Source organism: Tamandua tetradactyla, chromosome 4 (assembly GCF_023851605.1).
Source record: "Tamandua tetradactyla isolate mTamTet1 chromosome 4, mTamTet1.pri, whole genome shotgun sequence".
Classification (NCBI taxonomy): Eukaryota; Metazoa; Chordata; class Mammalia; order Pilosa; family Myrmecophagidae; genus Tamandua; species Tamandua tetradactyla.
This window is the reverse complement of record NC_135330.1, coordinates 184,625,598-184,645,229: the sequence shown is the minus strand read 5'-3', so window position 1 is coordinate 184,645,229 and position 19,632 is coordinate 184,625,598. Positions and strand designations below refer to the sequence as shown.

Sequence of the window (19,632 nt, the reverse complement as noted above, 5' to 3'; positions counted from 1 at the left end):
TGCTGATTGGAAGCAGACAAAAAAATTGTTAGCTCTACATGAGGCCTCTAAACCCTAGATCCCAAATGGATCTCATGTTTTTCAGGGGATCTTGGCCTTTATGCTATAGCAGTGGGAAAGAGCTTCCCAAGTTTCTAAGGGAGGTAGGGAGGGCTCAGCCTATCCTTGAGTTTTCATTTACTGCTCTTTTTGTTCTGTGAATCATGGGACACCTGGCAGCTTGGTAAAATGCTTCACTGTAGAAACTTACTCCATAATTGGACTATGATTGAATTGGATTGGCTACTGATATGTTAGCCAGTACTATGTTAGTACTGGCTGCCACTAACTAGATCAGTCTACATTTGTCATCTAGATACCCTATTTGGGCCATCATACTTAGGAACACATTCTACAGTCTTTATTCCAGATCTCTTTCACATTACTTCTGATTCATCTAGGTCAGCCAAGACTAGGACACCTTGGGGCATGAGTTGTCAAATATATATACTCAAAATAGGTACCAATTAGGCATATTGTTGGTTAGGAGCATTGTTTAGCATGGTATCCTTTATTCCCATGGTAAAAGTGGTGTTATCTGGCCCATTAAATTCAGCCATATAGCTAGCATGCTTCATACCTAACCCTCTTAATAAAGCTTGTAATTCATCAACAGAGCTCCAATGAGGCTTTACTTGGGGGTAAATCTCCTTTATTAGGCCAAGCCACTTGCACTGTTCAATAATCCAATTTAACAATGATTTTTTTTTTTACCTCAGATTGGTTAGAGACAGCATACAGCCATTGTCAGAGAGAGGGATGGATAATCAAAAAGGCTAATTTACTCATTTCATGCCTAGAAAGCAAAATGCCTTCGGCACCTTCATCCTATAGGTGGGGAAGACAATTGGTCAATAATTCCTTAGTTTTTTGCCTGTATTGAATAACTAGCTCTCTCAGTTTTGATGTAGTAAAATCTCATGTAGTTTCTGGTCCATGCACTTCCCAAAAAACAAATAAGCAAAACAAACAAACAAACAAAACAATTCAACAAATGGTGCTGTAATAATGGGATATTCACATGGAAAAATAATGAAATGTGACCTTGCCATACAGCATACAAAAAAAAAAAAACCTCATGTAGTAATATGCACCTGTTGTTCTGTTGGGTCAATGGATGGAAGCACGGCTGCTTTACCTCCCTTGCTGTTAATGGTAGGACATCCCATACTCTTGTGGTGGCTTCCATTCATCAAAAAATATTGCTAAGTTTCCCCACATAGATGATGCCGCCCACCCTGGGATCCCCCACCCCAACCCTGGTGGGCTCCTTTTCTCACAACTCATGATAACAGTGGAGGGAATTTCCTCAGTTTCCTGGCTGGCTCACCAGATGTTCTGACCTGGGTGCACAGGTACAGAGGTTCAAGCTGTGAGGCCAACAAAAACACCAAGTACAGACTAAGTCATTAAGTTTATTGAGAACTTAGTCAAGCTAGGGACAGAAGCTCCAAGGGTGGCCACTCAGAGGATCGCCAGATGTGCTCTGCAATTAGGTGGAAATCATAAGGGCCAGATATAGGGGCCCAAGACAAAGGCATGCCATTGCGTATAAGATCATACACTTAGAAGGAGTCTCATGAGATGTGGGGTGGCATTTTTACTGCACATTCTATGCACAGAAGGGGTTATAGGTTAACTGAGGAAATTCAAAGGAGTGTGTGATAACAACATATTTTTCCAAAAAGGCATAGCGGGTAAAAAATAACACCTAACTACCAAGGGTTCTGGTGTTTGTTCAAAGAACCATTTGTATATTCTTTCCTGCAGAGGGAGGCAAGCTTAAAGATTAACTGGGTCCTTTGGTTACACAGGCAGCTGCGGGTTCAGAGATTCTGTGGACCCAAACCAAATTATGGTTTTGGTTTCCACAGTAACATACTCTCTAGTGACAAATTCTGAATAATTCTGTTGAAACGAACTAGTTTCTAGAATGACTCACTGTAGTGCAATCTCTGTCAAACATTGTGTTTAGTAATACATGGTGCAGGGACTATAACCTGTACTGACAACAGTTGAAAGGCATTGATTTACAGAACTAGTTGCTAGAAAAAGTCATTATGTCATTATCTCCGTCAAAGAATGTGATTAGTGGTGTGTGGGACATAAAATGAATTCTTTAGTGACAAATTTTGAAAAAAGTACTTAACAGAGATGGTTTTGAGAATTACTCAATATATCGTTAACTCTGTCAACCACTTTGCAGTGCATGTAATAATCTAATGCAAATGTTGAACATGTGTGTTTAACAGAGTTGGCTTCTGAAATCACTCATCATAGAGTAATCACTGTCAAACACTATGTTTAGCCTTGGGTGGTGCATGTAATGCATTCTCTATTGAAAAATTTTAAGCAACTGTGTTCATCCTAGCACATAGCCAATATAATGTACTATAGTTTAATCTCTGTAAAGCACTGTTTAGCAGTCTGCAGTACATGCACACATTTTCTTGTACCGAGTGATTAAACCCTGTGTTTTACAGAGTTATTTGGAAAACTCACACACTATAGTGTTAACTCAAACAGTTTGTGTAGCAATTTGTTGAACATTTAATATACACTCCTGTCACAAAATTTTAACTATATTCTGCAGAGCTAGTTTTGTGAATTACTCACTATGTTCAATGTAATAACTCTCTAGTGACAAATGTTGAAGGAGCGGTCTTATCAGAAGTATTTGTGAGAGTGACTCACACAGTGTTCTCTCTGTCAATTACTTACTTAGCCCTATGTGCTACATTTGCTGCACTCTCTAGTTAGAAATTAGGAAGACTATTTTACAATGCCAGTTTCCAGTTTGAGACCTTTTAGTGTTACCTCTGTCAAAGACTGTGTTTAGCATGCTCTGGTACACTTGACACTCTAAGTGACAAAGATGAAATTCCATTTATCAGACCTAGCTTATTAGAATGATTCCCTAGATTTTAGCCCTATCAGTTTCCAGTAATGGCATTGTGTGGTCCAACCCTGTAGTGACAAATTTCGATTAACTTTAACTGAGTTAGTTTCTAGAATGAATTAATATAGGATTACTTCAGCCAAACATTGTATTTAGCATGGGGATATATATTTAATATACCTCTAGGGACAAATATTAAGTGGCAAAGTTTAACAGAGATGGTTTTGAGAATGACCTTCTATAGTGTTATCTCTGTTTAAAACTGTGGTGCATACATACACTCTCTAGTGATAACTTGTTGAAAGAGTGTTTTTATCAGAGCTAGTTGCTAGAAAGACTCTATAGCATTGTCTCTATCAGACACAGAGTTTAACACCAGGTGGTACATGTAATACACTCTCAGTTACGAATGTTGAAAACTGTGCTTAACAGAGCTGTTTCCAGTATGGTTCAATACAGGGTTTTCTCTGTCAAAACATGTGTTTCCCATTGTATTGTGGGTAATTGAATTTCTAGTGACAAATGTTGTAAAGCAGTATTTAACAGTGATAATTGTGAGATGAGTCACTGCTGTTATTGCTGATAAACCTTGTCTAGCACTCAGGGGCACATGGAATTTATACTACAGTGACAAATTTTGAACATCTGCACTTAACAGAGAGCTGCAAGAATGACTCATTCTAGTATTATCTCTGTCACAAACCGTCTAGCAGCATGGGCTGCAAGTAATAAACATTCTATTAAACGACAGGCTGTCCTTTATAGTGCTTGTGAGAAAAACTTACTATTGTGCTATTTCTGTCAAATATTCCATTTGATACATACGGAATAGAGAGCTGTGAGAACGGCTCACTACAGTTTTATCTGTGTCACACTATATTTATTACCGTGTGACTCAGGAAATATGATCTCTAGTGACAAATTGTGAACAACTGTTAACAGAGGTTGTTATGAGATACGACTCACGTGACCTGTGTGTGTAGTGCTCTATGCCGCCGAAATCCTGGGTTTAACAGAGCTAGCTGTGAAAACGACTCGCTGTACGAGCCACTTGTTGATTTTAATTGTTCTAATATCCAGCTATATAAAACCCAATTTTTCAACATTTGTAACTAGAGAATGTCTAAACACTCTGCACAGTGATGAACACAACTGTCTTTGTTTGCTGGGAATTCTATGACAAATACCATAGACTGTTCAGCTTAAACAACAGGTATTTATCATCTCAGAATTTTGGAGGCAAGAAATTCAAAATCAAGGTATCAAAAGACCATGATTTCTCCAAAACCTTTAGCATGCTGGCGGTGGCTGGCTGGGAAATCTATTTCTGCCTCCATCACATGGTGATCTGTGAGTTTGCTCTCCCCCTGTGGCTTGCACTTCCATTTCCAAATGTCCTTTGCTTCCCCTTACACATACAGGACCCTATTTACAAATGACTTCACACCTATAGGACTGGGGATTAGCACAGGAACATGTCTTTGTGGGGGACATGATGTAATCTACCCCAATAGTGTGTCACAGAGAGAACGCTAGAGTGAATCAAACATGCTCTGTTAAACACGGTTTTCATCTGTTGTCACGGAGGTGTGTACAACATGAACTGTAGAGTAATGAGCAGTGTGTGACGCAGATAACATTATTAATTGTTCACAGAACTATCACAGTTAAACAGCATTTTCCAAATCTGTCACTGAAAAGTATTACATGCACTGCATAGCGCTAACTTAGTGGTTGACAGAGATAACACTATACTGAACCCTTCTGAAGCTAGGTAGGTTAAGTACAGTTTTTCCACATGTCCAATAGTGAGTGTATATCATGTATTTTAGATTACTAAACACTTTAACAGAGATAACATGACAGTGAGTCATCATATAAACTAGTTCTGTTAAACCCAGAGTTTCAATATTTTTTACTAAAGAATTTAATACATTCACCAAGAGGTGCTAAACCAATTGTATGGCAGAGATTACAACATTGTGTTTGTTCTCCCAACTAGATGCGTTAACCACAGTTTTTGAACATTTGTCACTCGAGAGTGTGTCCCATGTACCACACAGCACTGAACAGAGTCTGTTCTAGTTTGGTGTCTGCTGGAATGCGATATACCAGAAACAGAATGGCTTTTAAAAAGGGGACTTTAATAAATTGCTAATATACAGTTCTAAGGCTGAGAAAATGTTCCTATTAAAACAAATCTATAGAAATGTCCAATCAAAAGCATCCAGGGAAGGATACCTTGGTTCAAGAAGACCGATGAAGTTCAGGGTTTCTCTCTCAAGTGAGAAGGCACATGGCAAACACAGTTAGAGTTTCTCTCTCAGCTGGAAGGGCACATGGTGAACACAGTGTCATCTGCTAGCTTTCTCTCCTGGCTTTGTGTTTCATGAAGCTCCCCAGGCGGCGTTTTCCTTCTTCATCTCCAAAGTGCTGACTGGTAGACTCTCTGCTTTGTGGTGCTGCAGGATTCTCTGCTCTCTCTCAATCTCTCTTTCTCCAAAATGTTTCCTCTTTTATAGGATTCCAGTAAATTAATCAAGACCCACCCAAATGGGTGGAGACACACCTCCACTTAATCCAGTTTAACAGCCACTCTTGATTAAATCACATCTCCAAGGAGATGATCTAATTGCAGTTTCAAACATACAGTACTGAATAGGGATTAGAAGAAACAGCTGCCTTTACAAAATGGGATTAGAATTGAAACATGGCTTTTCTAGGGTACATACATAATTTCAAACCAGCAGAGAGTCCTTGACTTGGTGACAATATCTTGAATTATTCTAGAAACAGCTCTGTTTTACACAGGTGTATATTTGTCACCAGAGTGTTTATTATATGTAGCATTGAATGTTAAGCACAATGCTTGTTTAGTTTCTTGGCTGTTAAAAATACCATCAATGCATTGTCTCAAACAATGGAAATTCATTGGTTCATGATTTTGAGGCTAGGGGAAATCAAAATTGAGGTGTCAGCAAGGTAATGCTTTCTTCCTGAAGTCTGGCATTCAGGGATGGCTGCTGGAGACCCTTGGTCCTTTGCTTTTCTGTCATGTGGCAATGCATGTGGTGGTGTCTTCTCCTTTCTCTTCTGGATTCAGTTGACATCTGACTTCTGGCTGTTCCCTATGGTTTTTCTTTCTGTGTCCATTTCTTTTGCTTATAATGATTTCGGCTATAATAGATGAAGTCCAACCGTCATTCCTTTGGGGCACACCTTAACTAATAACTTCTTTACAAATAGGTTCACACCCACAGGACCAGGGGTTGGGACCTGAAGGTGCCTTTTGTGGGGGACATGATTCAATCCACAACAATGTTTGCGGAACACTGTAGTGAATCATACTATAAATTAACTCTGTTGAAGTTTTTCAATATCTGTCTGTGCTGGTGTGAAAGGATATATGCCCCCTAGAAAAGCCATGTTTTAATCAAAATCCCATTTCATAAAAGTAAAAAATCCCTATTCAATACTGTATGTTTGAAACTGCAATCAGATCATCTCCTTGGATGATGTAATTTAGTCAAGAGTGGTAGTTAAACTGGATTAGGTGATGACATGTCTCCACCCATTTGGGTGGGTCTTGATTGGTTTATTGGAGTCCTATAAAAGAGGAAACGTTTTGGAGAATGGGAGATTCAGAAAGAGCAGAACAGCATGACATAACCACATGAAGCAGAGTCCACCAGTCGGTGACCTTTGGAGATGAAGAAGGAAAATGCCTCCCAAGGAGCTTCATGAAACAGGAAGCCTGGAGAAGAAGCTAGCAGATGATGCTGTGTTCGCCACGTGCCTTTCCAGATGAGAGAGAAACTCTGGCTGTGTTTACCATGTGCCCTTCCACTTGAGAGAAAAACCCTGGACTTCATCAGCCTTCTTGAACCAAGGTATCTTTTCCTGGATGCCTTTGATTGGACATTTCTACAGACTTGTTTTAATTGGGACATTTACTCAGCCTTAGAACTGTAAACTAATAACTTATTAAATTCCCCTTTTTAAATGCTATTCTGTTTCTGGTATTTTGCATTCTGCCAGCTAGCAAACTAGAACACTGTCACTAGTGGATGTATTGTACACACATCAGAATACATGAAAACAATATCGTGAAACATTCTAGAAACCATCTCTGTTAAATGCAGCTGGGTCACTTTGTCATAATAGAACATATTGCACAAACAGCATACAGAGCTAGGCACAGAGCTAACACTATAGTGAGTCATTCTTCCATCCATGTCTGTTCAACAGTTTTTCAAAATATGTAACTAAAGAGTTTATTACATGCAACACATAGTACAAAACAATGACTGATATAATACTATAATGAGTCATTCTCACACCTATTTCTCTTAAACACAATTGTTCAGAATTTGTCACTTGAGAGTATATTACCTGAATCACAGAATACACAGTGCTTTGCAGAGACAACCTTATAGGGTTTTAAACTAGAAAGTAGCTCTGTTAAACAGTTGTGCAAGATTTGCTACTAGAGACTATGTTATGTGCATCACACAGTGCAAAGCACAGTGTGTTGTGCTTTGATATCATTGCAGTGGATCATACTCGTAACTGGTTCTGTTAGACAGAATTGCTCAAAATTTATCACGATGGAGTGTATAACATGCACAGTTTAAATGGAGTGTTTGGCAGAGATAACACAACCATGATTATTAAACAACTCAGAAGAGTTTTTCTTCATTCATCACTGGACAGTGTATTTCATGCATCACAAAGTACAAAACACAATGTTTGTCAGATGTAACACTACAAATGGGTCAAACAGAATCTTGGCCTCTCAGACCCATTTTTTCCCCAGTAGAATTCAATAGACAGTGCACCATCCAGTATTAACCACAAAACAGTCTCCTGAATCATTTCAGAGCCCAGCTCTGTTAAATACAGATAAACACCAGTTTTTACCAGAGAACATGACTACCTAAGTGCCAAATGCTCAATACAGTTGGGACTGAGATAAAACGGTAGTTAGTCATTCTCACAACTAGCTTCTAGAAACAAAGTTAAAATTTTGTCAACAGAGAGTGTGTTAAATGCCCCACAGAACATGAAACACTGTGGTAAGCAGAGAAAACACTATTTTGAGTAGTTTTCACAACTTACACTGTAAAACACTGTCCTTCAAAATTTGTGCGTAGAGAGTACATGGTGTGCACCCCAGATTGCTAAACCCACTGCTCAAAGGCTATTCCACAATTATGAGCCATTCTAGCAACTACCTATAGTAAACAAAGTTCAACAATTGTCACGAGAGAGTTTTACATGCACCCCACATTGCTGAAGGCAGTGTGACTTAGATAATGCTACTGTGAGTTATTTTTGTAGCCAACTTTATTAACACAGTTCAGACTTCGTCATTGAAGAATGTGTCATACAAACAACACAATGCTGAACACAGTGTTTGAGAAAGAGAACGTTATAGTGACTCACACTTGCAACTTGCTCTGTTAAAAAAAAAACTTCCCAAAAGCTGTCTCTAGAGGGTATCACATGCAGCAAACATAATACAGTGTTTGGATGATATAATACTCTGCGAATCATTTTTGCATCTAAGTTTGTTAAAAAAAGTTGTTCAAACTTTGTCCCTTTCTAGTATATAACATGTACCCCAGAGTGATAAAAAATGACTTGATGGAGATTACACTACTGTGAATCATTGTCCCAACCACGTATGTTAAACACAGTTTTGAACATTAGCCATTAAAGAGTGTATTCCATGCACATAGTGCTAATTTCCAAACAATGTTTGAAATAGAGAGAGCATTAGCGAAAGCCATACTGGAAATAACCTCTGTTAAACAGAATTGTTCAACATTTGTAACTCACTGTATTACCTGCACTCATAGGGCTGAATGTAATGCCACACTGAGCCAATACTATTGAGAGGCGTTCTTGCCAATAGTTCTGGAAAACCCCTGTCATTTGGCATTTGCCACCAAAGAGTGTATTACATGGTGCTAAATGCCGTCTTTGACAGAGAAGGCATCATAGCAAATCACACCTGTAATATTTCTGTTAACAAAACCATTTCAACATTCCTCTCTGGAGCGTGTATTACACGCACTGTTGACTGCAGCGTTTAAGGTAATACTGGGGTGAGTCTTTCTCGCAACTACATTTGTTAAACATATTGAATCATGTCCCCTACAACAGGCATGTTTAGGTCTCAATCCTGGTCCTGTGGGTGTGAACCCATTTGCAAATTGGAATTTTTAAGATGTTACTAGTGAAGGTGTGTTCAAACTTAACAAGGGGTGGAGGTGGGGCTTAATCCAATACGACTAGAGTCCTCATAAGCAAAGGAAATTGGACACAGAAGGAGAGAGGCCATGGAGAGGAGTCAGAGGCCAGAAGTCCTTGGGCCCTGGAAGAAAAAGGGGAGGACATCACCATGTGATGGGAAAGCCAAGGAACTCAAGGATTGCTGGCCAGCCAGAACATGGCAGACCCTGAGAGCAACAAGCCTTCTAGCCTCTGAAACCATGAGCCAATAAACTACTGTTGATTAAGCCAACCCACGGTGTAATATTGTCACAACAGCCCAGGAATTTAAGACAATACCTAATGATTAATTCTCACATATACCTCTGATAAACAGTTGATCTAAATTTTCCTCTAGAGAGCATATTACATGAACCACATGGTGCTGAACAGTGTTTGATGGAGATAATAACATTTTGAATTATTTTTGTAACTAGCTCTGTGAAAACCTTTCCTTCAACCTTTGTAGGTTGAGAGTAAATTACATGCTTTACAGAATGCTAAACACCTTGTTTGACAGAGATTACACTATCATGCATCATTCCTATGATGACCTTTTTAAAACACAGTTGTTAAATTTTGTAACTAGAGAGAATAGTATATGCATTCAGAGCGTTAAACAGTGTTTGAAAGCGAACACTTCAGTGACTTATTCTCAGTGACCTCTCTTAAACACATTTGTTCAATATTTGTCACTAGAGAGAGTGTTACATGAACAACGTAGTGATTAACAGTGTTTAATAGAAATAAAACAGTTGTGAGTACTTCTTAACTTAGCTTGGTTAAGCAGGTTTTCTAAATTCTCACCAGAGAATATATTCTTGTAGCACATAGTGCTGAATACAATGGTTGACAGACATGTCACTGTAGTGAACGTACAATAAACCAACTCTGTTAAACCCAGTTTTACAGTGTTTGCCAGGGGAAAGTGTATTTCATGCACCATGGAGAGCAAAACACTTTGTTTGACAGAAATTATACTACTGTTGATTGTCTGTATTGGTAATAAGATCTCAACTATGTTAAACACAGTTTTTGAAAATGTGTCTCCAGACAATGTATTGCATTCACACCATGCCTGTGCTGCCAATGTGGCTCCCTGGCTCTGTTCAGTGGAGAGTAGAGGAACCCCTATGCACATATTGGGGTGCATGCTTACTGGTAGCGGTTGATCAAGTAGCATTCTGAAGGACAGAACCAGGACACTCATCTCCGGCTTACCCTTCCAGAACCTGCCCTGCAGGCAGAAGCAGCTTGCAGATAGCTAAAGCAGTGCAAGAAACAATTAAAGCAGCCTGGGGTGGGGTGGGTAGAGTTTACTTCATAGGGAGTAGAGGAAGCATTCAGAGTCCTGTAAACAGAATTTTTAAGGTCATGGTCACAAGCCAAGGAAAGAACCCAGATTCAGAAAAGATGGAGAGGACTCTGTATTTTTGCCTTGAGCTGGTCATGACAAAAGGGCTAAACTCTGAAGGAGGGCATCAGTTAATGCAGAGGTAATTTTCAAAGAATGTGAAAGGTGTCTTTTATATTTGTTGGTTTTGTTAGTACTCAGCACTCAAAGAAATCTCTGTCATATCAATTTAAGGAACACATAGCTCAGGGATTAAATCCGAGTTAACACATTAAAATATTTAAATATACAATCCCAACAAAAGATAACAAGACACACATGAAATTATGGCACATCTAAAGAAAAACATAAATTTCAGAAATCCTTAGTGAAGAAGACCAGACTTTGGACATACCAGACAAAGACATTTTTCAAAAAATGTTCTTCAATATGCTCAAAGAGATAAGGGCAAACACAGGGAAAGAACTAAGGCATATCAGGAAAATGATGAATGAACAACATGAGAATCTCAATAAAAGACAGAAATTTTAAAAAGGAACTAAACAGAAATACAGGAGTTGAAGAGCACAATAACTGAAATAAAAATTTCCTTAGAGGGTTTAAACAGCAGATTGGAGCTAGAAGAAGAAAGAAACGGTAAACTCAAAGACGACTGAAGTGATTCAGGCTGAGGATCAGAAAGAAAACATGAAAAGAACCTAAGAGACCTGTGGGACATCGTCAAGCATACCAATATATGCATTATGGGAGCCCCAGAGGAGAACAGAGAAAGAAAGGCATGGAAGAAATAGTCAAAGAAATAATGGCAGAAAACTCCCTGAATTTAATGAAAGACATGGATATGCACATTCAAGAGGACCAATGAAACTAAAACAGGGTAAATTAGTGAAACTGTGGAATGTCAAGGACAAGAAGAGACTTCTGAAAGTTGCAAGAGTAAAGTGATGTGTTTTTGTACAAGGAATTCCCAATAAGATTAAGTTTCCATTTCTTATCAGAAAACATTGAGGTAAAAAGGCAGCAGGACTCAAAGGAATTAAGGGCAAAAACTCAAACGGACATTTGCACACCAACGTTTATAGCAGCGTTATTTACAATTGCAAAGAGATGGAAACAGCCAAAATGTCCATCAACAGACGAGTGGCTAAACAAACTGTGGTATATACATACGATGGAATATTATGCAGCTTTAAGGCAGGATAAACTTATGAAGCATGTAATAACATGGATGGACCTAGAGAACATTATGCTGAGTGAGTCTAGCCAAAAACTAAAAGACAAATACTGTATGGTCCCAATGATGTGAATCGACACTCGAGAATAAACTTGGAATATGTCATTGGTAACAGAGTTCAGCAGGAGTTAGAAACAGGGTAAGATAATGGGTAATTGGAGCTGATGGGATACAGACTGTGCAATAGGACTAGATACAAAAACTCAAAAATGGACAGCACAATAATACCTAATTGTAAAGTAATCATGTTAAAACACTGAATGAAGCTGCATCCGAGCTATAGGTTTTTCTTTTGTTTTGTTTTGTTCTTACTATTATTACTTTTATATTTTTTTCTCTATATTAACACTCTATATCTTTTTCGGTTATATTGCTAGTTCTTCTAAACCGATGCAAATGTACTAAGAAACGATGATCATACATCTATGTGATGATGTTAAGAATTACTGATTGCATATGTAGAATGGTATGATTTCTTAAAAAAAAATGGTCAGCACAATACTGCCTAATTGTAATGTAATTATGTTGGAACGCTGAATGAAGCTGCATCTGAGCTATAGTTTTTTTTTTTCCTATATATTTTTGTACTTTTTATTTTTATTTTTATTTTCTCTCTATATTATCATTTTATTTCTTTTTCTGTTGTCTTGCTATTTCTTTCTCTAAATCGATGCATATGTACTAAGAAATGATGACCATACACCTATGTGATGATATTAAGAATTACTGATTGCATATGTAGAATGGAATGATTTCTAAATGTTGTGTTAGTTAATTTTTTTTAATTAATAAAAAAAAAAAAGGCAGCAGGATGAAACATTTAATATCTTTTCCAAACCACAATGGAATAACAGAATGCACTGGTTTGAAAGGTTGCATGGACCCTAGAAAAGCCATGTTTTAATATAAATCCAATTTCATAAAGGCAGAATAATCCCTATTCAAAACTGTATGTTTGAAACTGTAATCAGCTCATCTCCCTGGAGTTGTGATTTAATCAAGGGTGGTTGTTAAACTGGATTTGGATTAGGTGATGACACGTCTCCACCCATTTGGGTGGGTCTTGATAAGTTTCTGGAGTCCTATAAAAGAGGAAACATTTTGGAGAATGAAAGAGATTCAGAGAGAGCAGAGCAGAATGACATAGCCACGAAATAAATAAATAGATAAATTTTCTATTTACGATAGGCCCACATCCACAGGATCAGGGGTTGGGACCTGAACATGCCTTTTTTTGAGGGTATGATTCAATTCCCAAAATCCCCCGTGAAAAAAATGTTTATACTAATTTGCAGTGCATCTCAACATTCCCCTACTCACTATTAATTTATGAACTTTTTATTTTTCTTTGAACTTGTTATAATAACTACCCAGTTTCCTCATATCATTTATGTAAGATAAACTCTTTAACACATATTCATTTTACATTTTTTCTGAAAATTCTCTTTGAAAAGCATTTTATGTTTCCTTTTTGATTTCCAGGAGTTTATCTTCCCTGTACAAGGCTAATCATATGAAACAGTCTAATAGAAAGCTGTAAATCACATTTGCTACTAGGTTTTGAAATCACATAAATTAATTAACTTTGAAATCTGAATTCAGTGCATGTTTCACTCACTTCTTTACTCTTTTCAATACTCACAGAAGTCTGTTAATTTAAGCTTTCTCTTAAAAGCTGAAAATCATAAATGTTACTTTGGAAAACTGAGTGAAATGCATGTTTCCTTGACTTCTCTCTACTTCCATCACTCACTGTTTAAATGAAAAAAGAAAAAACTGTATAAAAAGTTGATATCACATATGTGGTTTCAAAAACTGAGTTAAACATCTGCTTCACTTATCTCTTCATCTATACAATGCTATTTAAATGAAACATTCTAGAATTCTGTGAATCACATAGATAACTAAGTTTGAAAATTGTGTTAAACATTTCACTCACATTTACTCACTTATCTTCACCTACACGTGACTGTTGGGTGGAATTTCCACCTAGAAAGCAGAAAACACATATATCACTAAGTTTTGAAAATGGAGGCTGCAACATGTTCACTGCCTAGGTTTTGCTTGCTTTTACAGACTATTCATCACCTATGCTACACTTTATTTTTTCTTTTTGTCTACGCTACACTTTTAAAATGAACATGTGAAGATTCATCTAGGAATCTTTTCTTTTTTCATTAATTCAACAAACATTTAATGGGAACTATAGAGTGAAATTAAAAAACAATATAACAAATAATTCAAGAGTTCTTACAACGCATCCCTTAATTGAAATGAATGATATAGATAAAATATTACATAGTTCAGATGAGAGAGAATTGTATATAAGGAGATGTGGAAACTGAAGCAATCATAATACAATCATGGTCTTCACAATCTTTTAATGCAAAACATTAAAATTCTTAGTAAATACCCAACATGATCAATGATGTTAGTTATAATATATATAATTTAGTATAATAGCTTATCAGGTGTCTCCTAGGAATCTTTAAATCACATATGTTCCTTGGTTTGAGAAACTGAGTTAAACACATGTTTTATTCATTTCTATGCCTTTTTCTTCACTTATACAAAACGTTTTAAATGAATCATTCCCCTAGAATTCTGTAAATCACATATGGTAGTTTTGAAAACAGAATTAAACACAATTTTCACAAACTAATATGCCATTTTCTTCCCTATAGAAGAGGGTTAAAGAAAAATTTTCATTGAAAGCTATACAAATATTACTTGGCTTTAAAAAACACTTTAAATGCATATTTTCACTACTTATATGAACTTTACTTCAACCATCCCAATTCAAATGACACTCTCCTACAGAAGCTGTAAATAGGTAATATTTTTGGCAAGAGTTATTGTTTCCATTATTTTTATCAGTGTTAACATTTCCCAGTTCCCAGAAAACTGTGACAGGGAAATACTGCTATACCACATAGCTAACATCTCATTTCCAAGAAATAAGCGTTTCTCTCCACCCTATCTATCCTACAAGGTCATTACCATATGGGGTGGTAAGAAATGATGGATATATTTATAGCACTGAGGGAAATGGTATTTTGGATTTGGAGAACTTTCCTTGCCTAGAACCCTCTCCTGTAATAAAAGTTTAAAGTCCTTTCTTTTCAGCATAGCTTAGTTTTCCCCCTTAAATTACAACAGCAGTGTCACATTGAGATTTCTCTCTCTGTGCAAGCACTATTCTACTAAAATATATTTCTTACTGAATTTCTATTGAAGGGAAAATTATTTCTAAATATGTAAATATATAAATTTTAAAACCTGAATTAAAAGCATGATACACTCATTGCTAAGCACATTTTCCCACCTATACAACACTGTTTAAATGAAACATTCTCCTAGAACTGAAAATCATAAATGTTAGTTTTGAAAACGGAGTTAAATGCATGTGTATTGCATTTATATGTGGTTTTTTCACCAATAAAACATTTAAATGAAACATTCTTAGACTTGTAAATAACATATGTACATAGTCTGAAATTTGAGAGAAACAAAGTGACAATCACATTCCTGCAGTTATCTTCATTTTAAAGGGACTTTTAATGAGTTTTTTTTACTTAGAAAGCTGTAAATCATGTATGATATTTAGTTCCCAAATGAGATTGAAATGCATAGTTCACCCACTTGTATCACTTATCTTTATTAACTAAACACTGTGTCAATGAAACTTTCTCTTAGAAAGATGTGACTCACAGGCCTTAGTTTGGAAAATTGAGTGAAATGTATGCTTCACTCACTTTTATGCACTTATCTTCACTCACTAAACACTTTAAACCAAACTCTCTTAGAAGCTGTAAATCATATGTGACAATTTCAAAAACTGAAATTCATGTTTCATTACCTTCTAAGTACTTATCTTCACTTAACTAAATACTGTTAAAATGTTAGAACGTTTTGAACCACATTTGTTATTTAGTTTCAAAAAACTGAGTAAGATATACATTTAAATCTATTCCTTGCACTTATTTTAACTCAAGAAAAAATATTTAAGTCAAACTTGCTCTTAGAAAGGCATGAATCCCGTGACTGTAGACTCTGGCTGTGTATCAGAATCACTCCCCGATAGAGGTTCCGAGCTCACGGGCAGATCTACTACGTTGGAAACTTCAGGTTGTTGGTTGGTTGGTATAACTCCACAGTGATTTCTTTTTTAAATCTTAATAATATATTTAATTTAACCCAATATATCCAAAATATTATCATTTAACATGGAGTTAATAATAAAAATATTAAAGGCTTAAAATATATTCCTGTTTGGAATGATGGAAATGTTTTGGTAATGGATGGTGGTGATGGTAGCCAAACATTATGAACAGAGTTAGCAGCACTGAAATATATATCTAATGTGGTTAAAAGGGGAAACGTCAGATGGTTCAGTGGAAGAATGCTGGCCTTCCATGCAGGAGAACTGGGTTCAATTCCCAGACCATGCACCTTAAAAAAAGGGGGGGTGGAGGTGGCAAATGTTAGATTGTATATATAGTTAAAGAATAAACATTTTTAAAATAATTTTTAAATTTTATTTCTTATATGCCAAAAAACACCAAACAAACACAAATATTCCTATTTTGATCATTCCGTTCTACTATATAATCAGTAATTCACAATATCATCACATAGTTGCATATTCATCATCATGATCATTTCTTGGAACATTTGCATCTATTCAGAAAAAGAAATAAAATGAAAACAGAAGAAAAGGTTATACATACCATACCCCTTACCACTCCCTTTCATTGATCACTAGCATTTCAAACTAAATTTAACATTTGTTACCCCTATTATTTATTTTTATTCCATATCCACAAGTGATTTTAATACACAGTCGAGGTTAGGAAACAGAGGAAATGAAAGACCAGTAGATTTGGTGTCAAGGTCTGCCTTAAGTACTGGTTCTCCCTCTTTATAACTGGACTTCAGTATCTCAAATGGTGATAATACAGTACCTAACTCAGGGTAAATGAGAGGACTCATTCAGTTAATACTTATAAAATTCTCCCGCTTCCATAGTAGATAATCAGCAAATGCGAGCTATCATACTAATAGATTCCTAATAGTACTTATAAGCCTCAATTTCCTCATTCATAAAATGGAGATAATAAGACTTGCCTTGCCCACCTTACAGAGAAGGTGAGCCTCAATGCCCCTTGTCCACTGTCACGTATACTAGAAATGACAGTGTTCTGATGACTTAGTACTCAGAAGAAGTATAAACTCACCATGTCCTCCTTGAAGGTCCCCAGCACAGCTGCTGTGATGATGCCCAGGAACAAGCCGAGGATGTTGAATGCTGTCGAGGACCACAGCAGCTGGTAGAGGCGGATCACATCCTGACAGCTGCTCACTCCAACAAATTCATAGTAGCTTGGAGAGAGCTCTGTGCTGCATATGGCAATATCATAATCCTTTCGTTTTTTTTTAAGTTGTGATTAGATAACCATATCATGTGACCAAGAGGGGGCTGATGAGTTGAAATGACACAAAATTTTGTTGCAGGGACCAGTTTCTCTGGATCCAGAGATCTGCAGATGTTTGTCCTACAAACTGGCCCTCTTAGTTCTGCAAATCTGGGGCATGGATGAGCAAGGTGTGGATGCACCCCGGAGATCACTGGCAGCAAGTGATCTCTTGCAAGTCAGTGCCCAGGACCTCTGAGAAGGAAGGAATTGCATCCCAACACCCATCCCTACTCCTTCTGTAAGTCAGGGGAACTGGCCCACAGCAGGTCCCATGACAGTAAAGGGCAATAAGGTCCTTGACATTAAATGACCTTGAGGAAAGTGACTTCAGAGCTGAGTCCTTGGAGCAAGCAGGGTATGAAAGCTGAGGTCTGAAGCTCATCTCAACCCTGACATCCTGGCAGGGAACAATGGCTGGGCCTGAGAGTGTGAACTCTAGAGGGAGCCCAAGTGTGGGCCACCCCCAGTCCTTTCAGGAGAACTGTCCTCCCTCAAAAGGCGTGATGGGCTGAGCAAGACCCTAGGCCAGCAAGGCATCATGGCAATGGACCTTGCATGGGGAGGATGGGAAAGACAGCCTGCAGCAGTGGCTGGTGATACACACGCATACTTCTCCTCTGGTTTGGGTTTGGAAATAGAATAGAACACACCTCTGTCCAGGGGGTAGAGGGTGGAGGTAAAGTAAAGCTCCCAGAGTTTTCAACAATTCAGGAGGAGGGGTCCCTAAGAAGCAAACATCCTGTTTCCTGCTGATTTAATATGTAGGTGTTCAAGCTATTAATACAAAATTGAAAAGACATTTTTATCTTGAATTTGTAGAGCCAGTCATCTCAGTGAAATGCCTTCTGAGTGCCTACCACCTGCCAGGCACTGGGTACATAGTGGTGACTGTGATGGCACAGCTTCTGCCTTCCTGAAGCTTATAGACTACTGTTGGATGGCGCCAATCATAGCTATGTGTGTAATGGTGCAATCCACATGAACAGTGGTACTGAGGAAGCAGGGAGGAGAGCTGTGAATTGTTTGTGGTCAATCACTCAAGAAAGCCACCTTCTTTTAGAGCTGTTCTCGCACCTAAAGTTTGCCACCTGGCCTTTTCCTCTGCGTACTACACTGCATCCACCAGTTAGTGCAAGCTGGGGGATTAAATTTGACTTCTAGAGTTGCAGATGAGAAAGCTCAAAAGGGCAAAGTGAGGGAGTTGAGGGGATGCGAACACCTTAGCAGGGGCAGGACCCATGCCCAGATAAAGCCAGCTGCCGTCAGGAACAAGAAATCATAAAGTGACACGTTTCCCCACTGCCTGTGACAAGCTGGGACAAGCAGGAGAGATGCCAGAAGCCTGGAAACATACAACTGTCCTTTCCACTTTCAGAGAAAATGCAGTTAGCTAAGAACAGACAAAGGCCCAGGGCACGAAGGATGGCTTCTGGAAAGGGTGGCTCTGTACATCCAGAGGAAGCTGGCAGAAGAAACAATCATGAGGTGGGAGCAATGGTTTGTTCTAGAAAAAAATGACTCCATCAGGAATAAAGGTATTTTTTATATAAAAAATGCCAATGGCATTAGCCTGGAAAGGGAGAGGAGGGAGCTTGCTGGGGTAGGACCAAAAACAGCTCAGGTAGCTTAGGGAACAGTAAAGGTATTATGAGTCTGCAAGGAGGTGCAGCCTCCAAAACACGTCAATTGTGTCTTATGTTGCATTAGTAGAGGTATATGCCTAGAAGATGACTGGTTCTCTTTCTGCTGGTTAGACCACTGTAGTATATTGTGCTTCGTTCTGACTACCATAAGGTAAAGAGAATAAAGACCAGCTGAGATCTATTTAATGGGAGACCAAATAAAAGGGTGAAGGAATTATAACCTTTTGGTTATATGAAGACCAAAAGAGAAAAGAAGATAATGGAAGCATGGGTAAGTTGTGGGAAGATGCGATTGCTTTCTTCAAGTGTCAGAAGGAGTGATGTGGGGCTGATGTTTCAGGGATTCTTCAGCAGTGAAGGAAGAAGTTTCCAGCAATGCCATCCAAAGTTGGAAGGGACTGCTCAGGAGGTAGGGAGTTCTCTGGCTCCAGAGGGTTTTAAGCAGACTGTGCAGCAGGGAAATTATAAGAAATTTCGTGTCCAGGGAGAGGGTTGGACTAGACTGCTTCTAAGGCACCATCCATCTCTAAAATTCTGAATGAATTCTGATCGAACAGCTCGAGTGTCCTAAAGAGACCCAGTGCCCTTCTTCTCCCTGTAATGTGAAATTTAACCAGGGTTTTCTGAAAACAGGTCCCCAAATAAATGTTTCCCAAGTTAGGTTCCAGGGAACATCAATTCTGGGCCCTCAGACCAGGTGTTAATAAAAG

General features: G+C 38.0%; 1 protein-coding gene across 1 annotated transcript in view; it reads right to left on the bottom strand.

Annotated features, from left to right (window-relative positions):
* Positions 1-17,018: 17,018 nt before the first annotated feature.
* The window catches only part of TMEM255B (transmembrane protein 255B), a 128,605-nt gene continuing 125,991 nt past the window's right edge, over positions 17,019-19,632 (bottom strand). The window contains exon 10 of the mRNA XM_077156935.1: positions 17,019-17,202. Within this exon, the coding sequence (XP_077013050.1) occupies positions 17,019-17,202 (184 nt within the window). The remainder of the gene's footprint in view (positions 17,203-19,632) is intronic.